At 54.5% G+C, this 23880-nt stretch overlaps 3 protein-coding genes across 5 annotated transcripts in view; 2 read left to right on the top strand and 1 right to left on the bottom strand.

The window, feature by feature from the left end:
• The window catches only part of MYOCD (myocardin), a 227039-nt gene extending 203542 nt beyond the window's left edge, over positions 1 to 23497 (bottom strand). For 2 of the 3 annotated variants that reach the window (XM_090121963.1, XM_090121966.1), the window contains exon 1: positions 23242 to 23496. The gene's annotated coding sequence lies outside the window, so the exon portion shown is untranslated. Of the gene's footprint in view, positions 1 to 23241 lie in introns of all 3 variants that reach the window. The other variant, XM_090121964.1, reaches the window with a different exon arrangement.
• LOC149915337 (uncharacterized) lies at positions 3605 to 5639 on the top strand. The gene is made up of 4 exons (XM_090121951.1): positions 3605 to 3945; positions 4046 to 5203; positions 5293 to 5361; positions 5460 to 5639. The coding sequence occupies exons 1-4, from the start codon at positions 3939 to 3941 to the stop codon at positions 5627 to 5629; spliced, it is 1404 nt and encodes a 467-aa protein (XP_089978077.1). The 5' UTR covers positions 3605 to 3938; the 3' UTR covers positions 5630 to 5639.
• LOC149915338 (uncharacterized) lies at positions 7750 to 9784 on the top strand. Its single transcript, XM_090121950.1, has 4 exons — positions 7750 to 8090; positions 8191 to 9348; positions 9438 to 9506; positions 9605 to 9784. Exons 1-4 carry the CDS (start codon positions 8084 to 8086, stop codon positions 9772 to 9774), a joined length of 1404 nt encoding a protein of 467 aa, XP_089978076.1. The 5' UTR covers positions 7750 to 8083; the 3' UTR covers positions 9775 to 9784.
• Positions 23498 to 23880: the final 383 nt, after the last annotated feature.

A 23880-nucleotide genomic window follows, 5' to 3' on the forward strand; every position in this document is an offset into this window, starting at 1 on the left:
ATTTGGTGGAGTGACTGAGGCAGCAATGTCCATCACGGTCAGGTAAATAAACACTCCTAGGTAGGGACACGGGGAAGGAAAACCATGAGGAAACATCTCATGGAAGGAATACTGCCATTAAGAGCATGAACAGGTCTTGTATGTCTTCACAAGGGAGAAAGCTGAGCAAGAGATAGATGGGGACTGGGAGGGAAACCTGCTTGGGCTGCCTTGAGATCTGGGAGTGCTAATGGAGCTCAAGAGGACTGGAGAAAACCAGAAGCTCTCCTGGGAATAACGGGCTTTCTTTTCTGCAGGCAGGCAGCAGTGGCTCCAGTCATCCTGCAGCACCAGTGTGGGAGGCAGACCTCTCTGGCGGAGAGCTTCTGGCAAAAACAGGATCTATGCAGAAATATGCAATGCACTTTTAACACTGAGCGCTATTGGTCTATTTGACCAACTTGCCTAGGGATGCAGAAGATTTGCTTCCAGCAGAAAGGCTTTAATTCAAGATTGGGTATCTCCCTGTAAAATAAATGTTTTTTCTTGACCAGAATTTACAGAGGGATGCAGCAATCAGCAAATGAAAGTCCCTGGCCTGCTGTGCAGATGTCAGAGCAGATGATTCCTTCTACCTATGAAAGTCAGTAAATGGCTCTGCAGAAAGTCAAGGCGTGAATGAAAAAGTGACTCATAAGAATGAGACACATCAACTCCTGTAACTGTACCTCCAGAGGCAGTGTGCCATTTCTGGGAAGAGCAGAGGCTGCAAGACAGAACTCAGAACACCCTGAGATCTAAGTCAGAGGAGGGATGAAGGAAAGCACCATGTTTGTCAAGGCTCTATACAAGCCAACAGCCTTGATGGGGAGGTAGAGGTAGAATTGGGTGCAGAGACCCAATTCTACAGTCTGAATGGCCAGCTGCAATTTATGAAGAGTTGTTCCCAGCACCACAGTTAAGAAATGAGAGTCCACAGACCATTGTCGGAGCCCTGCACACATTTCAGTAAAAAAAAAGAGTTTGAGGATGGATACCCATTTGCAGATAGTTCCACAGGACACATCGGTGACTCACCATGACCCGGACACTCTTCTGCTCCCCAAGCTGAGTGATGCACTAGATATGGCAGAAGGAAGGGATGCCATCCAGAGGGACTTGATAAGCTTGAAATGTGGGCCCTTGTGAACCTAATGAGGTTCAACAAAGCAAAGTGCAAGGTTTTGCACTTGAGTCACAGTAATTGCAGGTATGTAAACAGACTGGGAGAAATACTCCTTGAGAGTAGACCTAATGAGAAGGACTTGGGGGTCCTGGTAGATGAAAAACTTAACGTGAGCCAGCAGCGTGCACCTGCAGCCCGGAAAGTCAGTGGTTACTGTGGGCTGCATCAGAAGAGGGGTGGACAGCAGGACAAGGGACAATCCCCTGATTGTCCCTCTCTACTTCTGCCCTCCTGAGGCCCCAGCTGGAGTACTGTGTCCAGGTCTGGGGCCCCAACACAGGAAAGATGTTGAGCTATTGGAGAGGGTTCAGAGGAGGGCCACGAGGATCCTCAGAGGCCTGGAGCACCTGTCCTATGAAGACAGGCTGAAGGAACTGGGCTTGTTCAGTCTTGAGAAGGAAAGGCTGGTGGAAGACCTCACTGTAGCCTTCCAGTATTTCAAAGAAGTTTAGTAACATGAGGTAAATCAACTTTTTACATGGGTAAATAGTGATAGGACAAGGGTGAATGGTTTTAAACATAAGGAAGGGAGATTTAAATTAGACATCATGGGAAATTATTAACAGAGAGAGTGGTGAGGTGCTGGAACAGCTGACCAGAGAGGCTGTGGATGCCCCATCCCTAGAGGTGTTCAAGGTGAGGTTGGATGGGGCCCTGGGCAAAATGATCTAGCGGTTGGGAACCCTGACTGCAGTGGGAGGCATGGAACTTGATGACCACTGAGCTTTGTTCAACCCAAAACATTCTATGATTCCAGGACCCTATGAATCTATGATTCTGTGATGTATGGCCATCTGCCTGCCATGAGCTGAGCACCTCAGCAGGGACATTCTTACCATAGGCATCCTCCTCAGAATGACTGACAAATGCTTGTTCAAAAGTTTTATCAATGAAATCTGGTACTCTGGATGGCAAATATATTATTTCAATATGAAATGTTCATTTCCCATTAGAAAAAAAAATGAAATGAAATGAAATGAGATGAAAAATAATAAAATAAGATAAAAAAGGAAATTGGAATCTCAGTTAAACCTGAACAACTTAAAAGTGATTAAAGAAGGATGTTAGGGTAATGCGGAAAATTTTTAAAAGTTTTCATAGAATCACAGAACAGCATGCGTAGAAAAGGGCAACAAAGATGACTGGGTTCCAACCCCCTGCTATGTGCAGGGTCGCCAACCAGCAGACCAGGCTGCCCAGAGCCACATCCAGCCTGGCCTTGCATGCCTCCAGGGATGGGGCATCCACAACCTGCTTGGGCAACCCGTTCCAGTGCCTCACCACCCTTTGGGTGAGAAACTTCCTCCTAATACCTAGCCTCAACCTCCCCTGTCTCAGTTTAAAGCCATTCCCCCTTGTCCCCTCACCATCCACCCTCACAAACAGCCGTTCCCCCTCCTGTTTATACGCTCCCTTCAAGTTCTGGAAGGCCACAACGAGGTCTCCCCAGAGCTTCTCTTCTCCAGTTGAAACAACCCCAGTTCCCCCAACCTTTCCTCACAGGAGAGCTGCTCCAGCCCTCTGACCATCTCAGTGCCCTCCTCTGGACCCGCTCCAAGAGCTCCACGTCCTTCCTGTGCTGGGGGCCCCGGGCCTGGACGCAGTGCTGCAGATGGGGCCTCACAGGAGCCGAGCAGAGGGGGACAATCACCTCCCTCTCCCTGCTGGCCACCCCTTTTTTCATGCGGCCCAGAACACAGTCGGCCTTCCGGGCTGCAACGCACACTGCTGGCTCGTGTCAGCTTCTCGTCCACCAGGACCCCCGAGTCCTCCTCCGCAGGGCTGATCTTCCCCCAGTTTCTATAAATACCTGGGATTGCCCCGACCCAAGTGCAGCACCCTGCACTTGGCCTTACTGAGCCTCATTAGGTTCAGTATCCTGACACAGAATCATTGATCACAGCCTTTGTGTGCGACCAGCCGGCCAATTCCCAATCCACCCAACAGTCCATCCTTCAAATCCACACCTCTGCAAGCCAGAGAGCAGGATGTGGTGAGGGACCATGTCAAAGGCCTTGCAGACGTCCACGCAGATGACATCCACTGCCCTTCCCCCATCCACCAAAGCCGTCTCTCCATCACAGAAGGCCACCGCATTGGTCAGGCACGATCTGCCCTTGGTGCAGCCATGCTGGCTGTCTCAAATCACCTCTTTGTCTCGTATGTGCCTAGACACAGCTTCTAGGAGGATCTGCTCCATGATCTTCCCAGGCACAGAGGTGAGGCTCACCGGCCTCCCCCTTTCTTAAAAATGGGAGCAACGTTTCCCTTTTTCCAGTCACCATGGCTTTCTCAGATATGATGGAGAGCGGCTCAGCAACCACATCAGCCATCTCTCTCAGGACCCCGGGATGGATATCATCTGGCCCCATGGATTTATATACATTCAGTTACATGACTGACTGACATGAGGACTCGGACATGTTCCAGTGTTACAGTGGGACGGAATCCCATCCCATGTCTAATTCAGATCTCCACTCCTTTACGTTAAAACCATTCCCCCTTTGTCCAATCACCACCACCACACAAAAAGTTCATTTCCCTCCTCTTTATAATCTCCTTTTAAACAATGGAAGGCTGCACTGAGCAGCCACAGCAAGTGTTGGTGACGGGGCATGCAAAGAGCAATGCCTATGACATCAAGGGACTGTGTCACAGAGGGGCACTGTGAGCTCAGGGGAGAGGGGCTGACCCCAGCGGTCACGGAACCCCCCACTGCCACTCTCGAGCTACCATGGCGGGTAAGGCAGCAGGCTCCTCCTGCTCCTGGCACTGCGGCCCTCCAGGGGATGCCAGTGCCCCAGATCTCACCCCAGCGCCCATTTGGGCATTTCTCCACAGAGAGAATTCCTCCACGGATGCAGACGGTGCTTCCGACACCCGACGCGAGTTTCCCTGGATCCTCTGTGCCTCCACCGGCCACTGCAGCAATGCAGCCCAACGTCAGCGGAGCAGTGCCAGCGTCGATCCAACCCCTCCCTGTCCCCAACGTCGCCTATGTGGTGCCTCAGGCTTCTGTTTGGCCTGGGGTACCAGGTGTCCAAGGACAGGGAGTGCAGCTCCTACCTGGGGGGATGCCCCCAACAGTGGTTCAGCTGCCACCTGGGGGGATGCCCCCAACTGCGGGTCAGCTGCCATCTGGGGGGGTCCCCCAAATTGTGGGTCAGCTGCCACCTGGGGTGATGCCCCAAGTTGTGGGTCAGCTGCCACCTGGGGGGGTCCCCCAAGTTCTGGGTCAGCTGCCACCTGGAGTGATGCTCCAAGTTGTAGGTCAGCTGCCATCCGGGGGGGTCCCCCAAGTTGTGGGTCAGCTGCCACCTGGGGGGGTCCCCCAAATTGCGGGTCAGCTGCAACCTGGGGGGGTCCTCCAAGTTGTGGGCCAGCTCCCACCTGGGGGGAAGCCCCCAACTGTACATAAGCTGCCACGTGGGGGGAAGGCCCGAACTGTGGGTAAGCTGCCACGTCGGGGGAAGCCCCCAGCTGTGGGTAAGCTGCCACCTGAGGGAGTGCCCCCCATTGTGGTTCAGCTCACTCCTGAGGGGCTGCCCACTGTTGTGGGTCATCTCCAACCTGGGGGGCGGCAGTTACCCCTGCTCATGCTCCTACCCGGCGGCATGAAGCCAGGTATGCCTCCCCCCAATGCCCCTGCCCACTGCTGGGAACAGCCCCCGGTGGCAGGGACGATGCAGCCCCAGCAGCCGATGGGGCTGCGGCCTGGGGCCGCGTTGCGTGGGCAGCCCCTGCAGCCCGCAGGCAGCTGCCCGCTGCAGGCCCCCGGCCGCCCAGGCCCCTCAACTGTCCTCCAAGCACCTCCGGTACAGCAGCAGCAGGTGCTCCTCACACCCTCCACCCTGCCCACCAGCAGGGAACAGGCGGAGATGCCCTTTGGAGATGCCGTGGTGTACACGGAGGGCCAGGGGCACCCAGCACCCATCAGCGTGTGCCCCCAACCCACCACGGCTCCGCTCACCTGCAGCATCGCAGCTCCGGAATCAGGTGGTGAGTTTGGGGGCTGCAGGCTGTCTGCACCGGGTGGCTGTGGGAAAGTTGGCATTGCCTCACTAGGGATGTTCTTGCTTTTCCAACAGCAACAACGAGCTCAGACATCCTGGAGGACATCTCCAGCATCAGTGACCTCCTGACTTGGATGAACAGCTGTGAGTTTGGGGGCAGCAGAGCTGGCGGGGGAGTGTTGGCACCGATTTGGTGTGGGAAAGCTGACATTACCCCTGTGGGGATTTTCTTCCTCTTCCAGTAGTGACACCCGAAATAGAGGTCCCGGACAACATCCCGGACATGGATGATCACTCGGCCGAGTGCCCAGCCCCTGCCTGCACCACCAGCGGTCGCCAGCAGCGCATCCAAGCCACAAAGAGGAAGCTGCCGCAGGGCCAGGATGCTCCAGAACCAAAACGCCGGCACTAGCCGAAGCTGAGTGGGCACAAACAGGAGCATCTGCAGAAACTGGACCACGTGGTGCAGCAGGAGACACCACCATAGCCAAAAAAAGGCTACCTGTAGCCCTGGGCTCCTCGCTGGCCCCTTGCCCCAGGGGCACCAGCACCAACCCCAGCCCTACCCCTCCAAACCTGGGCTGTCCACCAACAACACCTTGGACTGAGACAGTGTGGGACTCCATTAGATTATGTTATCATGTTTTATGTTATTTTATGTTCAATTATGTTCAATTACATTAAATTACTTTAAATTATTAAATGTTTCGTATTCACTTTGCTACGACTGCCTGCAGTTGTTCATACAGCACCAAACGCCCCCCCAGACCGCTGTGCCCACCTGCAGGGCAAGACGGGGCAGCGCAAAGGGCCGTGTCCCAGGGCTGCCCCACCAGCAGCCCCTCCAAAATCCTCTCCAAAATCCCCTCCCCTCCTCAGTCAGCACCACTGGGAACGTAGGGATGGGGAATGGTTGGGGTGGGATTCTGGGAGAGCTGGGGCGGCTCTGCCTGCAGGAGAGCAGGCTCAGGGGGATCCCAGGCACGGCCATCAGTCCCTGCAGGGAGGTGCAGAGAGGACGGAGCCGGGCTGCACCCAGCGGTGCCCAGCAGCTGAACCAGAGGCACTGGGCAACACACTGGGGCACAGCTGTGGTTGCAGCAAGGCAAGAATGCAGCTCTGCATCACTGGTGGTCTACATCACCATCACTGCTGACAGTGCCCGTCCGGGTTGTCTGGCTGTGGGACGGTAACCCCCTGCCATTGCCACCCCCTGAAGAAGAGTGCAGAGGAAGCAGCTGAGGTGCCCAGAATGAATGGCCTGGGTTGAAAAGGACAACAAATATCATCTGCTATGTGCAGGGTCGCCAACCAGCAGACCAGGCTGCCCAGAGCCACATCCAGCCTGGCCTTGCATGCCTCCAGGGATGGGGCATCCACAACCTGCTTGGGCAACCCGTTCCAGTGCCTCACCACCCTTTGGGTGAGAAACTTCCTCCTAATACCTAGCCTCAACCTCCCCTGTCTCAGTTTAAAGCCATTCCCCCTTGTCCCCTCACCATCCACCCTCACAAACAGCCGTTCCCCCTCCTGTTTATACGCTCCCTTCAAGTTCTGGAAGGCCACAACGAGGTCTCCCCAGAGCTTCTCTTCTCCAGTTGAAACAACCCCAGTTCCCCCAACCTTTCCTCACAGGAGAGCTGCTCCAGCCCTCTGACCATCTCAGTGCCCTCCTCTGGACCCGCTCCAAGAGCTCCACGTCCTTCCTGTGCTGGGGGCCCCGGGCCTGGACGCAGTGCTGCAGATGGGGCCTCACAGGAGCCGAGCAGAGGGGGACAATCACCTCCCTCTCCCTGCTGGCCACCCCTTTTTTCATGCGGCCCAGAACACAGTCGGCCTTCCGGGCTGCAACGCACACTGCTGGCTCGTGTCAGCTTCTCGTCCACCAGGACCCCCGAGTCCTCCTCCGCAGGGCTGATCTTCCCCCAGTTTCTATAAATACCTGGGATTGCCCCGACCCAAGTGCAGCACCCTGCACTTGGCCTTACTGAGCCTCATTAGGTTCAGTATCCTGACACAGAATCATTGATCACAGCCTTTGTGTGCGACCAGCCGGCCAATTCCCAATCCACCCAACAGTCCATCCTTCAAATCCACACCTCTGCAAGCCAGAGAGCAGGATGTGGTGAGGGACCATGTCAAAGGCCTTGCAGACGTCCACGCAGATGACATCCACTGCCCTTCCCCCATCCACCAAAGCCGTCTCTCCATCACAGAAGGCCACCGCATTGGTCAGGCACGATCTGCCCTTGGTGCAGCCATGCTGGCTGTCTCAAATCACCTCTTTGTCTCGTATGTGCCTAGACACAGCTTCTAGGAGGATCTGCTCCATGATCTTCCCAGGCACAGAGGTGAGGCTCACCGGCCTCCCCCTTTCTTAAAAATGGGAGCAACGTTTCCCTTTTTCCAGTCACCATGGCTTTCTCAGATATGATGGAGAGCGGCTCAGCAACCACATCAGCCATCTCTCTCAGGACCCCGGGATGGATATCATCTGGCCCCATGGATTTATATACATTCAGTTACATGACTGACTGACATGAGGACTCGGACATGTTCCAGTGTTACAGTGGGACGGAATCCCATCCCATGTCTAATTCAGATCTCCACTCCTTTACGTTAAAACCATTCCCCCTTTGTCCAATCACCACCACCACACAAAAAGTTCATTTCCCTCCTCTTTATAATCTCCTTTTAAACAATGGAAGGCTGCACTGAGCAGCCACAGCAAGTGTTGGTGACGGGGCATGCAAAGAGCAATGCCTATGACATCAAGGGACTGTGTCACAGAGGGGCACTGTGAGCTCAGGGGAGAGGGGCTGACCCCAGCGGTCACGGAACCCCCCACTGCCACTCTCGAGCTACCATGGCGGGTAAGGCAGCAGGCTCCTCCTGCTCCTGGCACTGCGGCCCTCCAGGGGATGCCAGTGCCCCAGATCTCACCCCAGCGCCCATTTGGGCATTTCTCCACAGAGAGAATTCCTCCACGGATGCAGACGGTGCTTCCGACACCCGACGCGAGTTTCCCTGGATCCTCTGTGCCTCCACCGGCCACTGCAGCAATGCAGCCCAACGTCAGCGGAGCAGTGCCAGCGTCGATCCAACCCCTCCCTGTCCCCAACGTCGCCTATGTGGTGCCTCAGGCTTCTGTTTGGCCTGGGGTACCAGGTGTCCAAGGACAGGGAGTGCAGCTCCTACCTGGGGGGATGCCCCCAACAGTGGTTCAGCTGCCACCTGGGGGGATGCCCCCAACTGCGGGTCAGCTGCCATCTGGGGGGGTCCCCCAAATTGTGGGTCAGCTGCCACCTGGGGTGATGCCCCAAGTTGTGGGTCAGCTGCCACCTGGGGGGGTCCCCCAAGTTCTGGGTCAGCTGCCACCTGGAGTGATGCTCCAAGTTGTAGGTCAGCTGCCACCTGGGGGGGTCCCCCAAATTGTGGGTCAGCTGTCACCTGGGGTGATGCCCCAAGTTGTAGGTCAGCTGCCACCTGGGGGGGTCCCCCAAGTTGTAGGTCAGCTGCCACCTGGGGGGGTCCTCCAAGTTGTGGGCCAGCTCCCACCTGGGGGGAAGCCCCCAACTGTACGTAAGCTGCCACGTCGGGGGAAGCCCCCAGCTGTGGGTAAGCTGCCACCTGAGGGAGTGCCCCCCATTGTGGTTCAGCTCACTCCTGAGGGGCTGCCCACTGTTGTGGGTCATCTCCAACCTGGGGGGCGGCAGTTACCCCTGCTCATGCTCCTACCCGGCGGCATGAAGCCAGGTATGCCTCCCCCCAATGCCCCTGCCCACTGCTGGGAACAGCCCCCGGTGGCAGGGACGATGCAGCCCCAGCAGCCGATGGGGCTGCGGCCTGGGGCCGCGTTGCGTGGGCAGCCCCCGCAGCCCGCAGGCAGCTGCCCGCTGCAGGCCCCCGGCCGCCCAGGCCCCTCAACTGTCCTCCAAGCACCTCCGGTACAGCAGCAGCAGGTGCTCCTCACACCCTCCACCCTGCCCACCAGCAGGGAACAGGCGGAGATGCCCTTTGGAGATGCCGTGGTGTACACGGAGGGCCAGGGGCACCCAGCACCCATCAGCGTGTGCCCCCAACCCACCACGGCTCCGCTCACCTGCAGCATCGCAGCTCCGGAATCAGGTGGTGAGTTTGGGGGCTGCAGGCTGTCTGCACCGGGTGGCTGTGGGAAAGTTGGCATTGCCTCACTAGGGATGTTCTTGCTTTTCCAACAGCAACAACGAGCTCAGACATCCTGGAGGACATCTCCAGCATCAGTGACCTCCTGACTTGGATGAACAGCTGTGAGTTTGGGGGCAGCAGAGCTGGCGGGGGAGTGTTGGCACCGATTTGGTGTGGGAAAGCTGACATTACCCCTGTGGGGATTTTCTTCCTCTTCCAGTAGTGACACCCGAAATAGAGGTCCCGGACAACATCCCGGACATGGATGATCACTCGGCCGAGTGCCCAGCCCCTGCCTGCACCACCAGCGGTCGCCAGCAGCGCATCCAAGCCACAAAGAGGAAGCTGCCGCAGGGCCAGGATGCTCCAGAACCAAAACGCCGGCACTAGCCGAAGCTGAGTGGGCACAAACAGGAGCATCTGCAGAAACTGGACCACGTGGTGCAGCAGGAGACACCACCATAGCCAAAAAAAGGCTACCTGTAGCCCTGGGCTCCTCGCTGGCCCCTTGCCCCAGGGGCACCAGCACCAACCCCAGCCCTACCCCTCCAAACCTGGGCTGTCCACCAACAACACCTTGGACTGAGACAGTGTGGGACTCCATTAGATTATGTTATCATGTTTTATGTTATTTTATGTTCAATTATGTTCAATTACATTAAATTACTTTAAATTATTAAATGTTTCGTATTCACTTTGCTACGACTGCCTGCAGTTGTTCATACAGCACCAAACGCCCCCCCAGACCGCTGTGCCCACCTGCAGGGCAAGACGGGGCAGCGCAAAGGGCCGTGTCCCAGGGCTGCCCCACCAGCAGCCCCTCCAAAATCCTCTCCAAAATCCCCTCCCCTCCTCAGTCAGCACCACTGGGAACGTAGGGATGGGGAATGGTTGGGGTGGGATTCTGGGAGAGCTGGGGCGGCTCTGCCTGCAGGAGAGCAGGCTCAGGGGGATCCCAGGCACGGCCATCAGTCCCTGCAGGGAGGTGCAGAGAGGACGGAGCCGGGCTGCACCCAGCGGTGCCCAGCAGCTGAACCAGAGGCACTGGGCAACACACTGGGGCACAGCTGTGGTTGCAGCAAGGCAAGAATGCAGCTCTGCATCACTGGTGGTCTACATCACCATCACTGCTGACAGCGCCCGTCCGGGTTGTCTGGCTGTGGGATGGTAACCCCCTGCCATTGCCACCCCCTGAAGAAGAGTGCAGAGGAAGCAGCTGAGGTGCCCAGAATGAATGGCCTGGGTTGAAAAGGACAACAAATATCATCTGCTATGTGCAGGGTCGCCAACCAGCAGACCAGGCTGCCCAGAGCCACATCCAGCCTGGCCTTGCATGCCTCCAGGGATGGGGCATCCACAACCTGCTTGGGCAACCCGTTCCAGTGCCTCACCACCCTTTGGGTGAGAAACTTCCTCCTAATACCTAGCCTCAACCTCCCCTGTCTCAGTTTAAAGCCATTCCCCCTTGTCCCCTCACCATCCACCCTCACAAACAGCCGTTCCCCCTCCTGTTTATACGCTCCCTTCAAGTTCTGGAAGGCCACAACGAGGTCTCCCCAGAGCTTCTCTTCTCCAGTTGAAACAACCCCAGTTCCCCCAACCTTTCCTCACAGGAGAGCTGCTCCAGCCCTCTGACCATCTCAGTGCCCTCCTCTGGACCCGCTCCAAGAGCTCCACGTCCTTCCTGTGCTGGGGGCCCCGGGCCTGGACGCAGTGCTGCAGATGGGGCCTCACAGGAGCCGAGCAGAGGGGGACAATCACCTCCCTCTCCCTGCTGGCCACCCCTTTTTTCATGCGGCCCAGAACACAGTTGGCCTTCCGGGCTGCAGCGCACACTGCTGGCTCGTGTCAGCTTCTCGTCCACCAGGACCCCCGAGTCCTCCTCCGCAGGGCTGATCTTCCCCCAGTTTCTATAACTACCTGGGATTGCCCCGACCCAGGTGCAGCACCCTGCACTTGGCCTTACTGAGCCTCATTAGGTTCAGTATCCTGACACAGAATCATTGATCACAGCCTTTGTCTGCGACCAGCCGGCCAATTCCCAATCCACCCAACAGTCCATCCTTCAAATCCACACCTCTGCAAGCCAGAGAGCAGGATGTGGTGAGGGACCATGTCAAAGGCCTTGCAGACGTCCACGCAGATGACATCCACTGCCCTTCCCCCATCCACCAAAGCCGTCTCTCCATCACAGAAGGCCACCGCATTGGTCAGGCACGATCTGCCCTTGGTGCAGCCATGCTGGCTGTCTCAAATCACCTCTTTGTCTCGTATGTGCCTAGACACAGCTTCTAGGAGGATCTGCTCCATGATCTTCCCAGGCACAGAGGTGAGGCTCACCGGCCTGTAGATCCCTGGGTCTTCTTTTCTCCCTTTCTTAAAAATAGGATTAATGTTTCCCTTTTTCCTGTCACCGGGAACTTCACGGTTTTGGACTAAATGTCTGAAGCTTCTGTTGCCAAAAGAGTGACGATGCCATCGTTACAGCTCTGGACTGTAGGCAAGCCCCACTTTATTCAAATTAATATTCACTGTGACAAAAAAAAAGAAAAAAACAAACAAAAAAACAAAAAAACCACAACCTTTTCATGAAAACATCTTTTCTAAGGAACAATTCCCACTTCCCAGTTCTGTGACCCTAAAATGCATGCCAAATGTCTCTAAGAATCAATTCTATTTTATTTAACTGAAAAGCAGAATAGCTGTAAAGTTAGTATTTAAAGTGGAGCTCTGTTCTGAAAATATATCCACTTAATGCTAAAAAGATTCGGTTTCACAGAGCTGAAAACAATTATGAAGCGAATCAATTGGGAGAAGTATTTAATCAGAAAAATATGAATGCTAACTGGGAATTGTTGAAAAACATTTTACGTGTTGCCCCAAAACCACAATCCCACAATTGAGAAAGAAGGCAACACTGGTTAAAAAAAAGACTCTGGCTTGTGAAAGAAGTGAAGACAACTGTGAAAAATAAGAAAACCATATATAACTTAAGAAAGGGGAAACTGATAATAATGAATGAGAAGTGAGAAACTGTAGAAAACTGATAAGGAAAGCCAAGAGCTGAGGACAATGTATGCGCTGCAAACCTGAAGCTGATGAGAAGCAATTTCTCAATATAAAAGGAATAAATATAGCTCTTCTGAAGTTGTTGTTTGTGTTAGTCTGTCTCTGGATGGAGGCACTAGAACAGTCAACAGCAATAGAGGAAATCTGATGTTTGCCAATGTTTGTGGAGTTTTTGGCTGAACCAGATCCTGGCAGGCTGGTCAGCCTGGCATCAGCTCTGAGCAGGCACCTCTGAAGGCTGCCACAGCATGCAGCGGGTGGAGATTTCAGCTGAACAAATACAGTGAATGCTAATTCACATAGATTTATGGAAAACAGGACTTGTCAGACAAAGATTCATCTTTTTCATGAAATTACAAGTTTGATTGATAAAAATAATATTGGTGGTGTAATATACTTAGACTTCTGCAAGGCAATTGACTTGGTACTGTACGACATTTTGATTAAGAAACTAGAACAATACACAATCAACATGGCACATATTAAATAGATTAAAAGCTGGCTGGGTAACGTGTCTCAGAGGCAATTGTAAATGGGAACTCCTCACCCAGCAGGGGTGGATTTAGTGGAGTTCCCCAGGGGTCGATTCTTGGCCCAGTTCTATTCAACATTTTTATCAATGATCTGAAAAAATATTAAATCATCTGTGGTAAAGTTTGCTGATGACACAGAGATTGTGAGACTGGCAAACAGAGAAGAAGCCAGATCACTGATACAGAATGGCCTGGGTTGCTGGTTAAACTGGGCACGAGCAGATTGTCGATATCGCCAAATATAGTCATACATCTTGGAACAAGAACGCAGATTATGGGTCACACATACAAGGCAGGATGCTCTGTCCTGGGAAGTGGTGGTTGTGAAACTCTGGGGGGTTTGGTAGAGTTGGGACTGCACCCTCCTTGTGTGTGAAGATGCCCCAAAGGCTGCAGCACTCCTGGAAGAGCTGGGGGGAAATCAGATGTTCAGATGAAATTCAGATGAAATTCTATGCTCCTGCCTTTGGGTGCCTGTGCCAATGTCCTGCTCACCAGGACATTGAGAGAATGGGAGAAGAGCCATGAAGATGGTAATAAAGAGAACTGACCTTGCAGTGAGAGGCCTCGGGAGCTCAATCTACTCTGCTAGCCAAAAAGCAGGCTGTGGGGTATATGGACCATGTCTGGTTTCCCACTGAAGACTCTCCAACCTAGCAGTTAGAGTTTTACTACAATCTGATGTCCAGAAGCTGAAGCTAGATGAACTGGAAGCAGTAATGTGGCACAGTATTACTGGCATACTAGCAAGGGTAATGAACCACTGCAAGAATTCACTTGGGCACTGTGGGAATCTCCATCATTAGCAGATGTTATATCATGCTTCGTTGCTTGCTGTGACTCAAGTAGGAGAAAATCAGGGCTCAGATTATAGCTGGTAGCCAGAGTAGATAATCACAACGATATCTGCAGTCCTCATAGTTCAAACAGCTCCAAAAAGGAACTCTGAAAAGAGTTTCATCACTATTGCTGCCTGCCTGTACCTGTAGGTGGGACTGAGTCCTGTTGTTCCCTTTCAGTCATGCACCACTGATAGCAAAAGCTGTTGAACGTAACATTTCTTCTGGTGACACATCTGTCACACAAAATAAACAAACAAATAAGAATTCCTAGACCTGCAGTGATCTTTGGAGCCAAAAGAAGTGAATTAGTGTAGCAGCTATATTAAATGAAGCACAGCAGAAGTGACCTCTCTTCTTCCCAAGACTTGCCACTTAGGAGCACCTCATGTGCTTTGAATTTGGTTGAGACATGTGGTGACCTGATGGAACTGAGCTACTCGATGGGCCCAGGGATGCCCAGGGTCTCCAACATCAGCTTTCAGAGGAGAAGAACAGTCTGAAAGTGATGAGCTATGAATTTAGGAATGGATGGGCACCTGGAAGGTGCACCTTGTGCTGAGCAAACTTCCGATCTCACACCAGGGTGTCTGCAGCCTCTATCTTACTTTGCCATTTGCCGCTTTAATGCTCTGGTTTTTCTTTCACTATGGCCCTTCTCCATCATTCTCCAGATTAACTTTTTTTTTTTTCTTCAAAAATATCAACCTTGTGTTCTTGACCACATTCTTTTCTAGATTCTTTTTTTTTTTTTTCCCCTTTTTTTTTCAATTCAAGTATAACTCAGAACTGGGCTTCCTTGCAAAGCTTGGCTCTGTGTGCTTCTGCTTGAGCTCCAGCCTCCCCTGATCCCAGGACTCTGTGCTGGGGTCAGCCTGCTCTGGCACTCCCACACCTGGCTGAGGAGTGCAGTTCTTCCTGTGCTAAGTATATGTCTAAAGTAGGGCAGATCATTCTGGGGCCAATGTTTGGGTCACAGTCACAATTCTGCACTACAGGAGAACTAAAAAGACTAATTATAAGATGCTCATCAGCACACAACATTTAAAAAAAAAAAGAAAAGGAAAAAAGAAACTGATACAATTAAACAACAGAAAAAAAGTACTGAGGAAAAGTTGAAAGGGGAGATTCATGTGCCAGTGCCAGTGAGGCGCTGGCACAGGTTGCCCAGAGATGTGTTGGTGCCCCATCCCTGGAGACACCCAAGGTCAATTTGGATGGGGCCCTGAGCACTGATGGAGCTGTGGGTGTCCCTGTTCATTGCAGGAAAGTTGGACAAGATGACCTTTAAAGGTCCATTCCAACTCCAAGGATTCTATGACTCCATGATTCCGTGATTCACTATCTAGAAAAGCCAACTTCAGCACAAAGAGACTGTTGGCCAGCTGTTTGCTCAGCTGTCATTTAAATCCCCAACCCTGAACCACCACACATCAGCTGGAGCCAGCAGGAGCAGTGTCTGCCCTGCGACTGAAAACCTCTGGGTGCTGCTCCCAGGAGGATTGTGAGGACTTCAGAGCCCACACCTGCACATACCACAGCATGGAGATAAGCATGGCCATGGGATCCCTACAGAGATCCAAATCTTACTCCATTTCATTGAGGCTCCAAGAACCCCGAAGAACAGGTGGAAACAGGCAGCTCGCAGAACAGTCGGTAGAGGTTCATTATCCATGCTGCAGTAACAAGGCAGAGGAGGAGGGGAGGAGAACCAGCTCCTGGAGCCCAGCACAGCTGCTTGGCCCTCGTCCTGCCTGCATGAGCCCCTGCCTGCTGCCCAGCCGTGGGGAAGGGGAAGGAAGAAACGGGCATCTCTTGCCTTCCTGGGGCAAGGCCAGGCTAACCCGCAGCTTCCCCACTGCCATTTCCAACGGAGAAAACAGCTTCAGTTTGCTCCAACAGCCTATGTGCCAACATCAAACATGTTTTACAACTGACCTGCAAAGAATGTGTGTCACTGAAGAGGATATGTAGCTCTGGAGAACATAAAACACAGCTGTGCTGTTTAATTGTATCTCATCCACCCGATCGGAATAACAGGCAAAGATGATCTAAGGGAGATAACTCCACCGAGTGTGTTAGGAACGGCTCTGCTACCTTCGCCAGTGGAAGATTCTTATAAATTCACTCCTCCTGCCATCCTTTTGCAAAGGGTCAGGAGATGTACTGACAATAGCAGCATGCAAATATTTCAGAACTTGGCCACACGCTGAGCAAACATTCTGGATAGCTTCACGAGTAGATTAAAATGCCAGATCAGCGAGCAGTGGTGCACTTTAAATATGCTCACTAATTTATTAAGTTTATTCTTAGCAAGCTTGCAGACTTCAGAAAGTTAAATTTCTCAGTGACAAATGGCTTGGATGCTGGGCAGCCAGAGCGTGCATGCTGCAGTCAGATGGCCCCGGAGAAGGCAAAGCAGAGGAGCAGATACCACCGAGCATTCTGTACCGGTGAAAATTCCCAACGGAAGGGCCTGCATGGGCTTATTGTCAAGTCTGCTCTACAAAGAGCTCAAAACCAGGGCTCTTGGCACATCCTACTCTTCTCCAAAGAGCTGCTGCCTCCCACTCTGGGCTTAGACATCCCTTATCTCCTGGCTGTTTGCTGCGGGTGAGCTGCTGGGTGCACCAGACCTTGGGGCACCCTTTGTGTCCTGGCTGCACCAGCAGTCCCTTGTGTTCCAGGAATGACTCTGGTCATCCCGGAGGGTCACCTCCTGCACCAGGGGCTGCACCAACCTCATGGAGGTGTCTCTAGTGGGACACAGCAATTACCAGAATCTCCAGCTGGCAGCCCTGCACCACTGCTGTCTCAAGCTCTCTGCAGCCCTGCAAACCTGGGGCAGGGTCTGGAGTATCAGGGTTTCCCTAGGAGGAAACCAAGGCCAACACTGCTCATAGAGATATTTATTTTTAGGATCCTTGTTCAGCTTGAACCGAGAAGTGTGTTTGCAAACCCTTCTAAAAGGCTGTGTGTCTGACTTTCACTGTCACACTTCCCTGAATACAAAGTGTGATGGCTCTGGGCTGACACGGAGACACAGCCCATCACTCAGCAGCAATGTCCAAGCCCTGGGTCCCCTGTAGGAATGCAGTGACACCAGGTGACACATGAACATGAGACCACACCTGGCAGGGGAGTCTGAGGCAGCTGCACACAGCAGTTGTGCACCTCCTTCACTGCTAAAGAGAGGAGGAAATAGTTTTGCTGCAGGAAAGCAGCAGAGTAGGAAGGGGACGCTCTCAGCCCCAGGATCCCCGGTTGCTCTGCGTGGCTGGACAGTGGGACACAGGCCTGGGGCCACCTGACGGATCTACCCTAGAGAAACAGCAAGGAGCAACAGCATGAGGATGAGCAAGCAACGGCGCGAAGGATTTGTCAAACTCGAACACCACCCAAAGGACCACTTCTGCTGTTTGAAACCCGCTTAGCAGCTCGGCATTCAGTGAGCCTTTCTGGACACCCCAGGCAATGGGGCGGCCTCCAGGGACGGAGCTGTTTGTCAGCGCTGAACCCGGGGACTCCAAGCAGCACGCCGGGACAGCTCCTCGCGCGGTGATGACAGCCGCTGGTGGAGATGCCTACGTGCTGTTTGTGGAGCAGAAATGAGACGCTGTGAGTTTTCCAGGGACAGAACGCAGCGGGGCCCTTTGAGCTGGGGCTCACAGCTCCACGAGGCTGTTTCACAGCCTTTGCCACATCTCTGGGGAGTTATTATTCATCGTCTTGCTTCAGAATGGAGTCGAGCCTCCTCTACTAGTGCTGCGAGCAAAAAGACTTTCCCAGGAACGTTTCCTAAGCAGAGACCAAATCCCACACAGCACTGCAACCCTCCAACAACTGCACACGCTGTTACTGTTATTTGCACTGCACACCGAGCTGCCGGACCCACGGCATGACGTGCTGCTGCGGGTGGTTAAACAAACTCCATATGCCCCATCCAGCAGCTGGCTGGCCGATGTCAAGAGCCCTGCAAAATGACCTGCTCTGACAGCACTTCTCCTGGTGATCCACTTTGATTTATGGCCTTCGCCTGCTGTGCAGATAGGGAACAACACGCACAGATACACCGAGGCTGGATCTGCAGCCAACTGTATCCAACAGCTCCCTTCAGCTCCTTCATTCCCACATCCCACTGCACTGCACCTAGTTCTAGGAACACCTTGAATCAGACTCCTATAGTGAGATGCTCAGCCCAGCTTCCTGATGCTTTGCTCTTTCTCAGCTACAGTTTTGCTACTAGAAATGCAGGAAAGCTGCAAAACTCTGACAGTTTGGGAGTAACGCATTGCAGTGTGTTGTGGGAATGCTGACAGCCCATGGCTCAGAGACTCATCCTAAGAGCAGAGATGCCCCTCTGGTAAGGTCGTACCAGACTGCCATCCTCAACAGCCACAGCCTCTCTGCTCTCTTCCCCACCACTGGCTACAGTAGCACATGGAGTGGAATGGCCCTGAGAGGCTTGAAGTATAATGGAAGGCTAAATCTGGCTGTACTGTTAATGGTGGAGCATGAGGAGAGAAACTTATGGGGTGAGCGATGCCTACAGGATCACAAAGTGCCCCTTTGCCTCCAGAGCAGAGCCAGAGCCTGTGCGCATTTCCCATGTCGAGAAACCTCCCTGGCTACATGCCCAACGCTGGGCAGAGCAGTGGGAGCCCATGAGGGTCAGTGCAGAGCTGAGCAAGGTTCACACCTACCCCGGGGCTCCGGGCACCATCCCAGAGCAGCCCTGGCGAGAAGACCCAGAGCGGGGTGGCCATGGGGTGCCCACAGCTGTCACAGCCTCCTGATGAGGTCAGCAGCCAGGAAGGCCCTGGGGACAGCTGATAAGCCTTCAGTGTCTGCTCCAGCAGTGGCCGTGTGAGCTGGGTGTATTTTTGGCTTGAAGTTGGGTCATAAATCAGTATGAGTCAGAAAATGCAGTTAAGGCAGAGCCATGTCTCTTGTCCTTGGGCCTTCTCCAGGCCAACACCAACAGCACCGAACTGCTGGCTGCTTTGTGCCCAGGACATGGGCACGATGGACACAGGCAGGTCCCGGGTGCAGGTATATGGCAGTTGAAGCAACCTGCCTGGGCAGTGGGATGGGCTGAGACCCATCGTCAGCTGCAGGCAGGTGAAGGAGGGCTGAGCCAACAGCTCTGCCTCAAAGTAGAGGTGCCTCTACAGCAGACACAGAGCACGGAGGAAGGCTATGCATTGTAGACTTGCCAAGGAAATCACCCTGGATCACCTCAGGCAAAAAAAAAATATGAATTTGCCTCCTGTCCCCTTCCAGAAATGTCCCTCATATAACTCACCACAGCAGTGCTATTGTGAGTCAGCAGAATAGTAGCACATCACATAGAGGAGTCAGATACCATGCCCTGATGTGCTCCTCTCCCTGCTCCCCAGCTATAATCTTACTGCTTCTCTCCAGTCCTCCCACACAGGGATAAAGAATCTGCACCCAATGCACCCGCCAGCTCCCAGGACTAGCATGAGTCCTTCAGAAGAAATCTCCTCTCCCAAAGATCTGCTTTCCCATGGTCCCTGAGATGATGCAGAAAAAATGCATTTTGGGGACTTCCAAAATGACAGCCTTATCTGTGCAGTGCCCACAGCCTAGAAGCCAGGCAGGGGCCGGAGTGGCCCAGAGTGGAGGAACAGGGGGACAGGCAGGCGCTGGTGCTGGGTGTGAGGCTCTCAGCCATGCTGTAGCACAGCTGTGCTGTGGGCTGCAGGAGCAGGGAGCATTGAGCCATGTCCCCAGCCCCTGCTGACCCAAAAGCTCAGCAAAAGCAGCTGGGCTATAGTCTGGCATATGGCACTGAGATGACCTGGCAGCGTGGTAACCTGCCCTGGTACCTTGCAGGGTCTCCTGACTGGCTCCCAAGCTGCTGCTGAGCACCTCCACCAGGGCCTGATGTGCAGCTGCCACCCCTCTGCTAATGCAGCCCAGGGTACCATTGGCCTTCCAGGCTCCAAGAGCTCACTGCTAGCTCATGTCAGATTTTGTCCACCAGAACCCCAAGTCCTTTTCTGCAAGGCTGCTCTCAAGAAATTCTTCTCCCAGTCTGCACACATAACTGAGACTGCCCCAACCCAACTGCAACACTTGGCCTTGTTGAACCTCATTTGGTTCATGTGGGCCCACTTTTCAAGCCTGTCCAGGTCCCTCTGGATGGCATCCCTTCCTTCTGTTGTATCAACTGCACCACTCATCTTGGTGTCATCAGCTAACTTTGCTCCTCTCCAATAACAAGTGAGAAAGCCAAGAAATAAAGCAGGTACATTCCGGGAATGCTGCGGCAGCAAACAGTGCATGAATCACGTCAGGCAGTGTCTTCTTCCCAAAAGATGTGCCTGTCCCCCGGGAAGGAGCACAGCCCTCAACTGGAGCATGGCCCTCAGGGAGGAGGACAGGCCCTGCAGGACAGGTGTCCGTGGAGTGGGGGAGCAGGGTAAGCACCAGGAAGAGGGAAGCTGTGCTTCTGCCACGGCACATAAAGAGCCACACAGCATTCCCCGGCCCCTTTCCCTGCCTGCACCCCCCTCTGTCAACAACTTCAGCTGCGAGCCCACCCTCACCAAGAGACCACCCCTGCTCCATCCCACCTGGGCATAGAGAGCTCCTTGGCACAGAGCACTGCTCCTGCCATAACCCATCAGCCTTGGTACTGAAACATCTCTGCCACAGCAGCCTGCATGCCAGCATGCTTAATGTGGCCATATACAAAACAAAGTGCCCAAAGAAAAGCATCAACATGTCAAGGTCACAAGAAGAGGCACAGTTCAGTAGGAGAGCTGGACATGGCACTGCGGCCTGGAGAGCAAATACAGCACAAAGGTTTGGGATTATTAGTGTGGTCATCAATGGATGCCTACACAACAGGAGGGATGCTGGAAAACGGAAACAGGTTCAGAGAGACAAAGAGAACGAGGCTGGCCTCCCATTCACCCCATTATCGGCGGCTCTGCAGCCACCAGCACAGCACTGCAGATAGACTGGGGCACAGGGGGACACCTTTATTTGGAGACGTGGGGCTGGCGCGGCCCCACGAGATGGGTAGGAGGTGGGAAGGAAATGGAGTGAGCATGAGAGAGCCCATCCTTCCCACCTCCTTCCCACCTCCTTCCCACCTCGTGGGGCCGTGCCAGCCCAGTGAGGTCCCTGCTGGTTTCCTCTTGGCTGTCAGGCTGTGAGCACGCTACAGAGCCGTGCCAGGCTTTTACCGTGCACAGCAGGATGGGGCCGGCCTCCAGCCTCAGCTGCCATAAAACGGGAAATAAGGGAATTGGAGCACGACCGCAGCGACCACCGAGCAGCTGCCACTGAAGGGCTGGGGCACTCTCCTCCTGCGAGGCAGAGATGCATCGCCCCATGCCGCCGCAACACAAGCATGCATGGACCACGGGAGAAGGATCAGCACCCGGAGGAGGAGGAGGAGGCGGCTCAGTTTCACCAGGCTCTGCCCTCCCCAAGCCCCGCTGGGAGCAGGGCAGCCCCAGCGAGCCCTGCAGCAGCCGGCGCAGCCCCCGCTCACAGCGCTCTGCAGTTTTCTGCTCGTAACAGGTTTTATGAAAAGTTGCTGGCAAAAATGCACGTTTTCTTTGGCTGCATTTTGCACGGATCTGGCAAAAATGTAACGTTAGTGTCTCCCCTTGAGAGAATTTTATTGAGTGGAACAAAGTCGGATATTTTTAGCTACCCATTGTTAGCTGAAGAACAAAGCCATAACTAAGATATTTTGTCTCTTACACTGAAATGGGACTATCAGACAAATCCATGTACAGTCATATGTGGCTGCCCATTCAGATGGAGCAGAAAAGAGAAACTATTTTTAGCTCGATGCTCCACAAAACACCCGCGTGGCCCCTCCCTGAGCGTGGACCAGCCCGGGGGAGAGCGGCACTGCGGAAGGGGCTGCGGGCCCTTCTGCCACCCCTTGAGCTGCCCGACAAGTGACATTTGCAGGAGAGAACACGTCATACCCTTCTAAAACAAATTTCTTTCATACATTTTTCTCCTATTTTTATTCCTTATTGTTGGGCTTTACCCATAGGCATCAGGGTAAAGTTGACCAGGATGCAGACGGGTTGCAGCAGAGCAGTGGCTGTAACACAGCACAGAAGACCTGACCCTCAGCCCTTTTCCCAACAGCTGCAGATCCCCTGAGAGTGATGGGGGCAGTGCTGCAGGGAGTGGAGAGATGGGCATGGTACAGGGACGGCACAGCTCAGGGATGGATGGGAACAGTGCAGGGATGGATGGGCACAGAGCAGGGATGGATAGGCACAGTGCAGCACAGGCACAGCAAGGGATGGATACAGAGCAGAGATAAATGGACAGCACAGGGATGGACGCAGTTCAGGGATGGAGACCATGCAGGGATGGCACAGCACAGGATGGGCACAGTGTAGGACAAGCACAGCATAGGGATGGGCACAGTGCAAGGACGGATAAACACAGTGCAACATGGGCAAAGTGCAGGGATGGGCATAGCACAGGGACAGATGAGCACAGTGCAGAACAGGCAGAGAGTAGGGATGCATCCACAGTGCACGGATGGCACAGTACAGGATTATCACAACGAAGGGATGGATGGGCACAGCATAGGGATGGAAAAAGTGCAGGGACAGGCATAGTGCAAGGAAGAATAGGTGCAGTGCAGGGATGGATGGGCACAGCACACCATGAGCAAAGCGCAGGGATGGGCAGAGCACAGGGATGGATGGATACAGCACAGGGATGGATACAGCACAGCTGGACAGCACTGCTGCGCTCCGCACAACCCCGTTGCGCTGGGACCCTGCTCTGCTGCCAAGGCAGCTCCCAAAAGCATTAACCCTGCAGCAGCAGGAACCCCGCGTGAGGCCAGCAAACCTCCCCGGAGGTTTGCAAACAAACGAGATGAACCGTTTATGTCAGGACGCATTTTGCAATGCATTCATTTAAAAAGAAACAAAGCGGTCCATAAACGCCCCAGATTTTGAAGCGTGAGCGATGCCGGGAGCTTTTACTTAACAGTTCTGCGGGTCGCACTGGTGAGTCACGGTGAATTGGCACTAAGCTGTCTGTGCAGCCGGCCTGACCCTGCGCGCAGCCGCCCCACCGAAGCAGGAGCACGAGGAGCAGGAGCCGGGAGGGATGTAGCGGGGCTGCGTTCAGAGAACCCTTCCGAGCAGCTTCCAAACGGCCGCCGGGCACCCACGTGGCCCTTCCCCATCCTCCTCCGTTTGCAAAGCCGCATCCTCTCCTCTCCTCGCCGCGCAGCGGTGCGGGGCTGCCAGGTGCGCGCGGCCCCACCGCCCAACCGCCCCCGAGAAGCAGCGGGAGCGCGCCCCGCGGGGTGGGGGTGCCGTGTGTCGGCCGAACTGCGAGCGAGCAGCCGGAGAGCAGAAAGACGTGGAGTAGGAAACGCAAATTACCTGCGAACTTTTCAGCTGAGCTACAGTGTCCGGGAGGAGATGCGGCTTTTGGGGGGTCCTCGCTTCCTCCGCGGGTTAGGGCCGCTTTTATCAGGAAGCAGTGATTGTTTTTATAAACTCGCAGAGCACAGTAAGAACCGGTTTAAAATAGAGTGAAAGGAACCGGTGCGGATGGAATTAGACAAACTCTGCGAGCCGCTTTTCCAAAAATAAATTAACTTCTTGCAGCCCGCGGTGCGGAGCGGGGAGGCCGGGGCTGCGGGGGGGGGCTCACCTTGCCCGGCGCTGCCCGGGGGCGGGGACGGGCCGGGAGCGGTCGGCCCGGGGCGGTGCGCGCTGCCCGGTCCCCGCTCCGCGCCCCGCGGACGGCCGCGGCCCCAACGCCGAGCGCGGGTGGGACCCGCAGCGCCCCCCGGCTGCGCGGAGCCGCCCGGGAGCCCCGAGCCCCAGCCCGGCAGCGCGGCTTCGCCCCGAGCCCGGCAAGAGTTAAGGAGGAGGAGGAGCCTCCGCCGCCTGGGCTCGTGGAGCAGCGAGAGCCGGGAGCTGCCGCCTGCCCCGCGGGCTCCGCGGGCTCCGCCGCCTCCACCTGCCCCTCTGCCCCCGCTGCCCGCGTCCCGGCCCGCCGCGCTGCCCTCGGGA

The sequence above is a fragment of the Phasianus colchicus genome, chromosome 20 (assembly GCF_987193195.1).
Source record: "Phasianus colchicus chromosome 20, bPhaCol1.hap1.1, whole genome shotgun sequence".
Classification (NCBI taxonomy): domain Eukaryota; kingdom Metazoa; phylum Chordata; class Aves; order Galliformes; family Phasianidae; genus Phasianus; species Phasianus colchicus.

Bases quoted from the DNA above. Each gene is read 5' to 3' on its own strand.
- LOC149915337 (XM_090121951.1), top strand. The intron at 5,204-5,292 runs GTGAGTTTGGGG...CTTTTCCAACAG, and splicing joins CGCAGCTCCGGAATCAGGTG to CAACAACGAGCTCAGACATC. The intron at 5,362-5,459 runs GTGAGTTTGGGG...TTCCTCTTCCAG, and splicing joins CCTGACTTGGATGAACAGCT to TAGTGACACCCGAAATAGAG.
- LOC149915338 (XM_090121950.1), top strand. The intron at 9,349-9,437 runs GTGAGTTTGGGG...CTTTTCCAACAG, and splicing joins CGCAGCTCCGGAATCAGGTG to CAACAACGAGCTCAGACATC. The intron at 9,507-9,604 runs GTGAGTTTGGGG...TTCCTCTTCCAG, and splicing joins CCTGACTTGGATGAACAGCT to TAGTGACACCCGAAATAGAG.